Consider the following 13,223-nt stretch of genomic DNA (forward strand, 5'->3'; position numbering starts at 1 on the left):
TATAGCTTAATTACCATAAGGAGCTCTTCCAGCCAAGGGGTTTATTAATGGAGTTGGGTTACCACTTCCTTCCCTTCTGTTTCGGTCTGCTAATGCTGGAAAATCTGAAAGGTCCAATCCTGTCACATTTTCACTTCCATCTAAATAATAAGAAAGCATACGAGTTATTGATTCTACAAATATTTTAAAGAGATCATATAGACCAACCATGATGTAAGTTGAAATGACAGTTCATAATGCAAAGCACAGTAGTAGGTATATGTGTAAGTACTTGATAAATTCTTGTGGATTTACTTCATGTGAAAGAATTTTATGAACAGTTCAGCAAAGCAATATGTAACCAATATAATAAAAATCCAAAATTCTAAACACTACAGACTTAGGAGTAAGATGGTTTATTACATCCCCTGTGAAAGATGGTAATTTAAAGTTATAACTAATAGTTAACAAGAGGGAGATTGTTGTAAGGTAGCTGTTCTTTTCCCTGTATCAAAACACAAGATCTATATGGAATGCTTGGAGCTTCTGTTGTGTAGCTGAGGAACAGGAAAAAGAGCCCTAAAACCTGCTATCCTATGGTTTATTAGCCCCACATACAAATATGTACATGTGCATGCATGCATTTTATATTTCTTTCCGTGTTTTGTAATTGAGGGGGGTAAGTAGGACAGAATAGGTAGGGTATACATGTGGTTCCCATGTCTGGCAAATTGTTAAGTATGGGAATGTGATACAAAGCCCAAAAGTCTATATTACCTATTACATAGTAGGCGCTCAATAAGTATTTATTAAACACAATTTATTTTTGTTTATTTTAAATTTAAAAGGTAAGCTTGCTTCCTTTTAAAAGTTAAAAATAATCCTGTTTTCAACTTTGCCTATTTTAATCATTCTATTGATTTCTTCTCAACTTTTATTATTCTATTATTCTCACAACTTGTATTCTTAAATTTCGAAGAACTTCATTTTCTACCTTACTTTTAGCCTATACTAATTTTTTTAATCTTTGTTTCATCTAGTGTTTTACAACTTTTCAATTTATTTTACTTTTTTTTTACAGTTAGTTTTTCCTCTGTTTGAAGTTTCACAATGGGAAGAATCTCAAAAAGAAACTTATTAACATGTTGATAGAAAAACAATACACTCTATTAACATTCCAAGTCAGGTGACAACTGAAGTGTAAAAGATAAAATTACTAATATTCATTGTTTAAAAACATTGGTTTATGAATTTTGAATTAAACTATTATGATATAAACAAGACAGTAAAATAGAAATTAACAATTCAGTGGTTTAATTTACAAAGTAATTCAAATTATTTGATTATAATTATAAACTGAATATATGTATTAAAACACATGTTCAGAGTCCTCTATGATGGAATTTTAAATTGTCATATAATATTTGAGAATATATTTTTCCCTAAAAGTTGACAAAATCTCCACATTTATATTTTTATGAAGAGACCTAGGAACAAATTTTCCTAGTATAAAATATACTTAGTTAAAAATGAATGAAAAATAATTCTGAGTTTATGGATATGTATAAACTAAATGAAAATATAAGCTGGCATTGTCAAACTCACTGTTATTTTATGTCCCATTTAGGAAAACAACTTGCCAATTAAGATATGCAGCCTAATTTCAGAAATAAAACATGGAAAATGTGTTTTGTAGAAACAATGGAATATAGTATTCAGTTTATTTTAACTTCTTGATCACAAAACTGTAATTTTCAAATGCTGAAATTTAGAATTTCAGAATCTCATCACTCTACACTACTAAATACATATTAACATTTAAAAATTAAAAGCCCAGAGCCACAAATAACACTTTATTATTAAATCTTCTCTTCTGCTTCTACATATGCTTCATATTGCTGTTCGTTCTTTCACTTTCCACTCCCTCTACGTATATTTCTCTCTCAACAATCTTACTCATTTTTGTTCCTATGATCAAAAATCCTTTATTTCATTTTTCAAAAAGGGCCTGGAGAGAAGCAGAATAGCAACAAAGCTTCCTGTTCTCTTCTGTCTGAAGCAGTTGAAAAAAGAAATAAACCAACAGATGGCAAGGACTCTATTGTCAGTATCAAAATTGGTAGTCCGTGTTAAAACTTGAATTTTACACATAAAATCTGGATGAAAAATTCATACAGGTTAACGCCAAAATCAATTTCAAACTAGTAAGAAAAAATGGGAAATATTCCATATAAATTTAAAGATTTCTTCAATCTGGGTCTTTATAGTCAGAATGTTATACCAACTAACCTCCTTTAGAATGTAGTTCTCACAGTGAGAGGACTGAGATAGGAAAAGCTCTTGAAGCAAAAAGATTGAGGCATAAATACAGATTAAGGTAATATTTAGCCTCTCTGTACTTGTTAAAGGAAATGATCTTGATGTTTTAACACCATGCCATTACCTTGCCAAATGCAAAAAATATTTAAATATCTTTCAACTATTCACCAAATTAGTCCTACTCCTCTCAAATTTTCACTAAATCAAATTCTACCATTTAACATAAAAAAAATTTCTATATTTTAAGACCAGTAGGTTGAATTGCTTTATATTTTAAAGCTCTACTGTATTTTTAATAGGGTGCTAGCTCCAGAATAAGCTTACCTGTTCCATTAAAAATGTTACTTGATAAGGAGTTATTCATTCCAAATGCCTGATTCCTGTTCATTCCAAATCCAGACATACTGGGTACATAGAAAATAATTTTAGATATACAGTAAGAACACTAACTTACAGATGAAGAAAAACAAAAGTGTATACTTTTGATCTTCTCATACAAAACAGCAATGTTTAAAAACAAGTACTAATTTTAATTTTAATCTTTATTTTCATAAAAAAAAAAACTCCCTTAAAAGTCCTTCCATGAGCAACTGAGAACCAAAACATCTTAAACAGATTAATTAAAAAAACAAAATCAAAGAATGTATATATAAGATTAAGGGTACCTCTTCTGTACTTGGAGAGCCAACTTACTACTGAATATACTGGAAGAAGTAACTAACTTCAAAACACACAGTTTAGTGAAAGACTAGTCTTCTTGAATATTTGTTTTGCCTTGACTAATGGTGCAGTGTGCTATTATTCTTTTCACAAATAATTTTTTATGCAGAATGTGACTATCCCTACTAGAATATAAACTCTTCATGGATGAAGTCCATGTCATACTCATCTTTGCATCTTCTACCTTTAAAATCAGGAGGATACAATAGACCCTCAATATTTAGTTAACCTGAATTAAATGGTTCTTTTCTTTAAATGATGCTAAATTAAATGAATTAAGTGTTCCAAAGCATATTCCTATCTAAACACAATCTTTCAGCTAGTTAAAAGAAAAAAAAAATCTCTGTTCAGTGCCCTCGATTAAATTAATGCACAATTAGTACTGAATTCCCCACCCCCCTTTTTGTGCACAAGCCTAAACAGGGGTGGGGGCGGGTACTAGGACTGAACTTTAAAAAGACCAGGAGTAATTAAGAAAATCAAAAAGAACTGTTAATTTCAACTCTACAATTAAAGTGTACATCTTTAACATCAAATAATTTGATAAAAGTGTTATCAGTTTTATGAGTAGGATAAAACTGAAAATAGGGATTTATACCTATATCTGTTAACTAACTATGGTCAAACAATATTTTCATAAAATATGTAGCCAGTGAAACAACAATACTCTAAAGAAGAATAGGAAAGCCAAGGGAAACTTTTGCTTATTAATAGCATGTTGGAATTGCTGGTGATATAGGTGTACCCTCAAACATTAAAGAAATGCTAAGATATGAAAACATTTTATAATACAACTTGTCAACAATAATAAGCAGGAATTTAGAAACCTGTGTTTCATTGACAATTTATAAGCAAAGTATTTTTCAAAAACAATTAAAATTTGAAAAACATGGAAAGGCAAAATTTTTAATATACATTCAATGAACAATACTAGAAGAATGCAGAAAAACTGTGATAAAGCCCAAGAAGTATTATATGATTAAGAAGTTATCAAGGAGATGAGAATTTTGATGACCCTTTACAAACAACATTTAAAAAAATTTAAAAAGCGGTAGAATTATAAAAGATATGCTCATAAATCTAAACAAAAGAATAGGAGTTAATGAGATGAAGAAATGTGCTAACAGCCCATTTTAATCAGATATTACAAGTACTACATAGAAGAAAGTAATTTAAACAGGTTTGATAGTAACTAGATCAAGGTCCCTTTTCTCCCAAAGTTCCCCATTAGAAAAAAAAAAATTGGCAAAAAAGCTTAAGATTTTAATAAGAAAGTCTTTATTGTAGATAAATCTCATAAAATACCTAAACTGCTTAAAAATTCTAAAGAAGTAGATATGTATCTTCATATTGCTATTATTTGCATAGCAGTGTATGCAATGGAGTACAAAAGGAGTGAAAAAGCACAACAGTTAATTTTGTTTTAAATCCTAGGATATATCACTCTTCAAACACTGTAGATGTATTTGGATTTTAGTCGTTAAATCTCCAAAGCACAAAACTCAATTTTGGCTGAAAAGGTACCTAACCATAAGAGAAGTAACGGCAGTAATAATCAAACGTCTCCAGTCCTACTAAGTCTGGAAATCTTACCACACAGGTGACCAACCTCACTTAATATAAGAGGCAAGACATACTAACAAAATTCTGCCTGATGGCATCATAACAACAATCCTTTTCTAAGAACAATGAAAAGCTTTGATATGCTTTTAAAAATCGAAATGGTTTTCCAAAAAACGAATCTTTAGTTTAGGGATGTTCAAGTTGTGATGTGAAACAGAAAATCTTTGGTTGTAATTATATGATGAAACACGCTTATGAAACAGAAGAAGCTAAGACTCAAGAAACAGAGTGCTGAATATGAAAAAGTAAATTTTACAATACCCAAAAAAGACAATTATACACAGTATCAATAAGCATCTTACCTGTTCACAGTAAAAGGCTGTCGAGAAGGCTGCTGCTTTGGCATACATATTATGCTTGGCGAGCTTCTGTTGGGGCTACCTAACCCTGAACTGCTCATGCTATTTGTCCTGCTAGGAATTCCAATGCCCTGACCAACCTGGGAGTGGTTCATCATATTCCTAGGATTCATAGGCAAAATACCCCTGAAAGAGAAGTCCATTATACTAAATAAGCTCTCTATAATCACTCATTAAAATTCTCTATAAATAATCAATTGGTCTAATCTTAGAAATTGCTCAAGTATATTTTCAAATTGCATGGTTATTTATGTACTTCTTTTGCTTAGTCATTCTAGTTCTTTGAAAAGAAAAATTAAATCAACAAGAAAGGGCAAATTACAGTGAGACTAATATAAAGGTGATATCTAAGATGAAAGAAATAATGTGACTGGATGAAAAATACAAATTTCATACATGTATTTATATTCTCATTCCAAATGTATGTCATTGTATCTTCCTATTAATATGCATCATTTATATAATCTGTTTTCTTTTACTCTGCTAAAGCAATGGATGTGTGGGTAAGAGAGCAATGATCACAAATACCTGAGGAGTAATTTTACATTGCACACCCTCCCTTGAAGAAGGAGCTGGCTTTCAAAGAGATCCCCATGTGGTGATTAACCCTTCATACCCACCCAGCTGACAACCAGTACTAGCTGCAGGATAAACATGTCTTGCACTATACTTATCAGTTTGCAATGAAATAAGCATAGGGCGTAACTTTCTTTTCCTCAGTGAAAGGCACTGAACCAGAAAAATCAAATAATTACCTTATTGAAAAACTAAAAAGTCTGCTTATTCTACAACGATACATTCTGAAAATATTCTGGTCCATCAATAAATACCTGCTTGGAGATGGAGGCGTGTGAAGTGACATTGTTGGTACCCCTGTTGTTGGCGTGACGTGGCTCGGTAACTGAGTGCCTTGTGATAAGCTGCGATTTAACTGAGGGGTATTGTTGCTCATCCCCCTCATTGGAAGGCCTAGTGCACCTATTAAAAAAATTTAGAAGAAGGAAATTCATTGCCATCAGGAATGAAATTGTTATCCATCTTCTGGAACTGGCAATTTAAAACAGTTTTAAATGACCTGATTTTTAATATAAAAATTTTAGAGATATATTCAATTCACTTCAAAGGGAATACTGATTTTAACAAAAACATACATTAGTCTGAAATTTAATATTATGAGTATCACCTTCCTATTTCTATCTTCATATTTGTTTTACACTGTCAATGACTATAAAAAGTTAGATGAATTATTTCAATAAAATCATTGTATAAATATTATCTAAATTTATAATCTTGTATTTTTATGTTTTAAATCTTAACTGAGGTACACAGACATTTAACCCTGTTTTACTGAAATAGCTCTAATTTTTATATGATCCTTTTTTAAAATAGTTAAGAGAAAAATCTCTTTATTACTATTTATACATTCATAAACCTCAACATTAATATTTATAAATCTAACATAAAATGTCAGCAAGTACTAAAAACTCAACCTGATGTAGATCTAAAAGACAAACATTTCAAATATTTAAAAGGATTTCAAAGTACAATGACCCTCTATTTGTCTCGTACTCCTGGGGTCACATAAAGGGATAGATGTGTTTCAATAGATGCATTTTTTTAGACTACTGAGATATACCATTCTGACACAAAGCAATTAAAAAAAAATTAACCACAGGGATTAACTTACTTCAAAAATTTGACATACTTTTTGCTTTTAATTACTAACAAATATAGCATAAAACAATAAACTACTATATTTTAGATGATCCAGAATAATTGTCGTAGATAGCTAGTGTTCTAGATATTTCTTTTCCCCCCCTTTTATCCTCAAAGTAAGGATGTTCAGTTGTCACTTATATTATCATTCTATCTGCCTATGAATGTCTCTATGCCTTCAGTTTTCTTTTTTTTTTTATTTTATTTTATTTTTTTTTAATAGAAGCATGTTTTATTTATTTATTTATTTGTTTGTTTTTGGTTTATACATGCACTGGGTACAGTCAGAAGCGCGGGAGGGTGAGAGGATTCACCAGAGCCAGAGCGGGGAGCAGAGCATATGCCTTCAGTTTTCTAACCCGCAACTTCTAGCACTTTATCATCTGCTGTAGAATGGCACATCAGTCAACCAAATTTATTCTGAATTAGAGATTAAATAAAAGTGAGAACATGGAGAGCTAATGAAAAAGTAGATGACTTGAGCTAGGAATTTATGGTGACATTTCCCCTGCTTTTGGGTCTAATTTTGGATCCAAGAATTTCAAACACCTGAAAACTTTGAAACTGTAACTTTCAAAACATTGTAGTACTGTAAGTGCTATGTATGTTTTCCTTTACATATCTTTGCAAAATTTACCTTTTGGCATGTCATTGTAATACCTTCAAACCTAGGGATACCAGTGAATCACAAAGAGTACACTGATATGTAACTACTACAATCTAGCATACTCACTACTCAGTCTAGATTTCCTTCTCAATTGAATAAAGCCAAGGAACCCAGTTGAAATTTAGATAGCTACTATATTCCAAGTGTACTCTTCATTTTTCATAAAGATCTGAGCTTGGTTCCGCTTTTCTTTAAGTCACTCAAAGGGAACTGGCATAGACTATATGTTGTCATGTTTTGACACAACATTAATGTATATTCTAGTTATTACAAGTATTGTGACCATGAGCTTGCCCCTTAGCTGTGGCCACTTTCATTGAATGTGGGACAAAATAAGGAAGAACAAGAGATTATGTATCAGCTCATTTTTAAGATTTCTTCAGAAGAAATCTGTTTTTTCCTTCTCTCTTTTTCTACAGGCCATCTAGGTGCTCCCCTAATAAACGACCAAAGTGACACTTTTAACAACACTCATTCAACAATCATTTACTGAGTGCCTACTATGTGTTAAAGCACTGTGCTAGCTGCTGGGAACACAGTAGTGAAAAACAGACAAAAATGGATCTAACCCAAGGGAGCTTACATCCGTCCTTCTCCCAAAACACGCTGTCCTAAAGTAAGCTATAACTGCAAATTTCTCCACAGAAATGTGTTTCTTATCATTACTGACCACCAAGAAATACTACACAATTTGAGTTGAAAAGGATCTTAAAGATCACCTAATTCAATGTTTGCATTTTACAGATGAGGAATCTGTGTCTCAGATAAGTTAACTGATTTTTCCAAGGTGATATATAAAGAAACAAGACTAGACTTTAGATCTCTTAACTTCTAGTGTCTTAACAGTAGCACAATGGGACTCCAACATAACAATTAGTACCCATGTGAGTGCCTACTGAATTATAACAATTCTTTATTCTATTTTCTTTCTCGCTATTTCTCTTTCGAAGATGTTTACTTTTCTTCACTTTTCTTAAACCTCCACCTCTTGTTCTCTTCCATTTTCTTTCTCTTTCTCTATATTGTCAAGTTTTTATTCTTCTAGATCTATTTTCCCTTTCCTCTGCACTCTTTCTACATCTTCACCATTATAGACAAACATTTCCAAAAATCTTGTATCTTTGGCTCCTTTCTAATAATCTATAAATACTACAAAAGACTCATTGCAAGACATTTACTTCATAAACATATATATATATATAACACATAATACTGTGCTATCTTACAAAAAAATTGTAATTTCAGAAATACTTTAGAAATTGGAGATTCTCTGAATATTGGCACAAAAATTTTTGGAGAAGAAAACAAGAACAAGGAAGGCTATTTATTTGGTCAATTACGGATTGGCATATTTGAACTAATTACAGTCCAGAGAGTAGAGGAAGACAGCATGAAGAACAAAGGTTTTGTATTTATTTTCCTTCAACATTATTTACTTCATAAAAACAGCTAATAAATTCAGAAGATTTGAGTTGCACTTTGTTAAAATAGTAGGTATTGAAAGACAAGATTGGAGAGTAGTACATGAATTTCGAAGTGGATGACTGGCCTCGGAATACTTAATAATAATCATCAAGTTATTTTAAATGTAATTTACAAACTAATTCTTTTAGAACATAAAGATTATTACTGAATAGGAAAATATGCAGATTTATTCTTCAGAAAACAAAATACACTGGAGTCATTAAATGTGTTATTTTAATCAAACTAGTACAATTGCATAGGATCAGAAGGAGAAATTTATTCTTTTTATTTTTTTTTAAAGAATCATTTATTTATTTATACAAGCACTGGGTACAGTCAGAAGCACAGGAAGGTGCGAGAATTCACCAGAGCCAGAGCGGGGAGCAGAGCAGGCAGAAGGACCGAAGTACACTGCTGAGGGGAGCAGTGGGCGGCAGGAGAGGTCTGCGCACCATGCGGGATCCTCCGCCAGTGGCCGGGGAGCAGCCGGGGATCCTCCAGTGGCCGGGGAGCAGCCGGGGATTGAACCGGCGCTGCAGAGGCTGCGGGCAGCTTCGCAACCCAGCGCTCAACCGCTGCGCCACCAGGGAGGCCCGAGAACTTTATTCTTCACTAGTATAATTAGAAACAATCATAGGAAAAGATTTCCAATATATTGGAAAATGCAAAGAAATGCTTTAATGAATTATTTCCACCACACAACTGATTTAATAGCACATTCTTTAAACACCTGTGGCAAAATATGCCCTTCAATCTTTCAGTAAATATAAGTATTAATAAGAAAATTTTAAGAAAAAATTTAATCACAGCAACCAAATCCCTGAATACTCATACTTAAATCTCCTAAAATCTTTTCTAAGAAAGAAAATCTTTAACTGATGCAACAGTGTTTAAAGTGTCCCCCTTTTCATTCCCAAAGCAACTAGTTTCCCCTAGGAATTCACTATCCTGCCCACACCAACAAAGAATAAATCATCTTACCTCCAATCTGTCCTGTACTTGCTGGTTAATCTTCCCTGTAACATTATTTCACTATGCAATTTCCTTCACTACAATCAAAGGATTTTGGAAATACAAAAATCTCCAGAGATCATCCAACTAAGTTACCAATGGAAGGTCATACAATTAAATTACAGAGGAAGACTTAACATCAGGCATTAAATAACAATTACTGAAAAATAAAAATAATGATCCAATTTCTTGACTTCTATTTCTATTTTTTTTCCCCAACCAATCACTTTCTACTTCTTACTAGTTGCTAACTTTTGTGTCATTTGGGGAACTGTAATATTTGGGCCCCATATGCAGAATTATGACTTCCTTTGTATCTGAGTAATTCATGGGCAGTGAGATTTTTAAAAACTCTCCAGGTATTCCCAGAGCTGAAGTTTTCCAGAGTCAGGAATGAAAGCCACTATCCTACAGCATTAAAATCCAACTCCAATTTAGTCCATAATGTTTTCTGTCAGGACCCCAAAGTGTCTGATAATCTTTATTTTATTTTTCCCCATCTTTATTAAGACATAATTGGTATCTGAATCTTCTAATCTTAATATTTCACCCACCCCAACACACTGTTTTTACATATTACATATTTTACTTAAAATCTTCCTTTTTTCTCCCTCCCCCAATCTGCCTCTGCACCTTTACTCATAACCTTCAGTCCACCTAGAATACTTTTTTCTACAAAAGATATATATGTGTGTATATATGTATACACACACTCTCTCTCTCTCTCCCCCTCTACACACACACACACCCACCCACACTCACACCCACACCCTATATATATATTGAACTCAGACATGAAAGTAGATGGCCTTGGGGCCAGAAAAGGTTTCCTGGAGGAGAAAGAACATGAAATAAACAATGAAAGATATTTAGCCAGGTATTCAATAGTGGTGATGAGCTTGGTGGGCAAAAAAAATTTCTGACCAGTTTAGTCAGGAAAAAAACCCCAGCAAAAAAAACCCCTCATTTCATAAATTTCATGAAATGAGGTCACTGGAGGAGCAGACTTGCTTCTGGGTATGAGGTAAGAAGCATGGATAGCGCTAACTATCTTCAAAATTATGAATTGTAAGAAGCTGCTACGCTAAAACCAGCTGAATGTCCCATATAGTATTTCACTGACCTCTGCAAGAATTGCAAATCTAGCTGTGGAGCAGCTGTGTCAATCACCTACATAAACTTTGTACATCTTCAACCTAAATTTCCTCCATTATAAGGGGAGGGTTATAAATAACCAAATAAATAAAATAAATTTCCTCCATTATAGATTAGTGTACCCATTCACAAGGAAATGCAGGCCTCAAACCTTAAAAAAAAAAAAACACAAAATCCTTGCTCCCTCTCTTTCTTTCATGTCCTGCACATCACCAAAAATATTAGCTCTATTTCCAAACTATCCCAAATGTCTTAGATCTTGGAATAATACGTTACTCATGGGTAGGTACTTGAAACTGCTTTTCTCAATTCAAAATTCACAGATTTATTGTATGCTTGCTATAGCTATGTTCCTGAACTTGGAAAAATATCTAAGATTATGAGATACATTATTCTTCAGAATTCTGCAGAATTCTTGGCTGAAACCAGCAATATCCTAGTAGGTTTCCTTCGCCCTGATGAGCTGAACCACTCCCAAAACCTATTCCATGCTGTGAATGTTGTTCCCCCTACTAAAACAAACTTACCATAGTCTCTTGAAGGCCAATGTCAAAAATAACCTCATGTAAATCCTCCAAGACATGTAACATAGCCTTGCCTTTGAAATACCCAGACAATTCTGTACTACTTCACCTATGCCTTGTGTATCTTATCCTACTACACTACATGTATTTTACTTATCATATAGTCAATAAACATTTACTGAGTGCCTATCATGAACAGAGTACTGAGGTTACAAAGGCAATGAAAGACATGCAATAAAAGCAAGAGCAGTAACATAACAGTAGAATTTACACTGTACCAAGGTGGCATGAGAGTGAGTGATGTCTTCTAGAACATATCTACAATATCTACCTTGTTATACTATGTATAGAAGGCACTCAGTAGCTGTTAAATTCCACTTCTACTTCTTTTTTGAAGCTTTATTTTACCATAATAGCTTACCATGTGTTTCTCTCTAGAGTATAAAAGTTTGCCTGTACTATTCAACATTCAACCTTTTGATCTATGCACTAGCAATGTAGAGTGTTATTTAATATTTTATATATAAAAATGTCTTGATCTCCCTAACTACAATGTGTGCTTCTTGAGAGCAACATCTCCCAGAGTATTCAATATTAATTCATGCATTTGTAAGATGGTCCTACAATTTCCTGACACTGCCAAATTGAGCCATATGGATAACTACACCATCACTAGTATCACTTCTGAACTACCCACCTTTGCTCAGGTATACCACCAAACAAATAGTCTTCACAAAGTTGTTCTTAAAACAGGACACTAAGGGATGCTGCTGAAAGGATGAGACTCTGACACTGCTCTCACCAAGGAGTTTGGATCCCAGAAAGGTAAGTATATTTCCTTTCCCAGGCAGAGACTTAACTCCTCTGAGAATTTCTGATACAAATATGAACGGATTAATCCAGACAACTATTTAGCTTATGTGACTATAAAATACTAAGCACATAGAAAGCACCCAATAATTATATTTTCCTTTTCCTCCTCCAAGACACTATATTTGTTGGTAAGTAAGAAAAAGTAATTACAACTACACACCCACTTAATTTCAATGCACTGACTATTCAACAGAAATTAATTCCTGGTTCCCTGTTCATTCCAACTTATAGACAGCTTCTGGATCCCAGGGGTCTATATACCTGTAAAGTATACCTTTACAGTTATGCACATATTCAAGCCATACAAGTAAAGAATATCAGGTAACTTGAATACAAAATTCCATTCACTGGTTTTTATAGTTTTCACCTGGTGCATCTTATACAGATGAACCCTTGAGTGAAAAGTTACTTATGTATTTGGATACAATCATACTATACTAGAATCTGTGATCTTACAAAACAGCACCAGTCCAGTATTTTCTGGGTACCCTTATGAAAACCCCATCACTTCTATTCAAACCTGGCAAAATGTAGGTTTAAGCAGCTCTGTATCCAGTCCAAGAGGAATTCCCTCCCTTGTTTAATCTCAGTTGAGTCTCAGTTTTGGAGAAGGCACTCTTTCCTTCTCCACCTCTCACCTCTCTAAGTCATCAAGAACACAACAGATAGTACACATCCATTCTAATGGTACAAATTCTTATTGAACTTTCAAACACAATGCACAATTAAAAACAGCTGCCATAAGAATATTATCACTAATCTACTCCCATCTTATTTTATCTCCCCATTCTTTATTAAAGTGAGCTCTTCAAG

At 33.2% G+C, this 13,223-nt stretch overlaps 1 protein-coding gene across 4 annotated transcripts in view; it reads right to left on the reverse strand.

Moving 5' to 3' along the window:
• CNOT2 (CCR4-NOT transcription complex subunit 2) overlaps positions 1-13,223 on the reverse strand; it is a 105,913-nt gene that overhangs the window by 15,852 nt on the left and 76,838 nt on the right. For all 4 annotated transcript variants that reach the window (XM_037513998.2, XM_037513997.2, XM_054696233.1 and 1 more), the window contains 4 exons: positions 5,831-5,978; positions 4,944-5,126; positions 2,623-2,702; positions 15-140 (listed from right to left, as the gene is read on the reverse strand). In XM_037513998.2, the coding sequence (XP_037369895.1) occupies positions 15-140; positions 2,623-2,702; positions 4,944-5,126; positions 5,831-5,978 (537 nt within the window). The remainder of the gene's footprint in view (positions 1-14; positions 141-2,622; positions 2,703-4,943; positions 5,127-5,830; positions 5,979-13,223) is intronic.

The sequence above is a fragment of the Talpa occidentalis genome, unplaced genomic scaffold, assembly GCF_014898055.3.
Source record: "Talpa occidentalis isolate TD23 unplaced genomic scaffold, MPIMG_talOcc4v2.1 talOcc4.16, whole genome shotgun sequence".
NCBI lineage: Eukaryota > Metazoa > Chordata > Mammalia > Eulipotyphla > Talpidae > Talpa > Talpa occidentalis.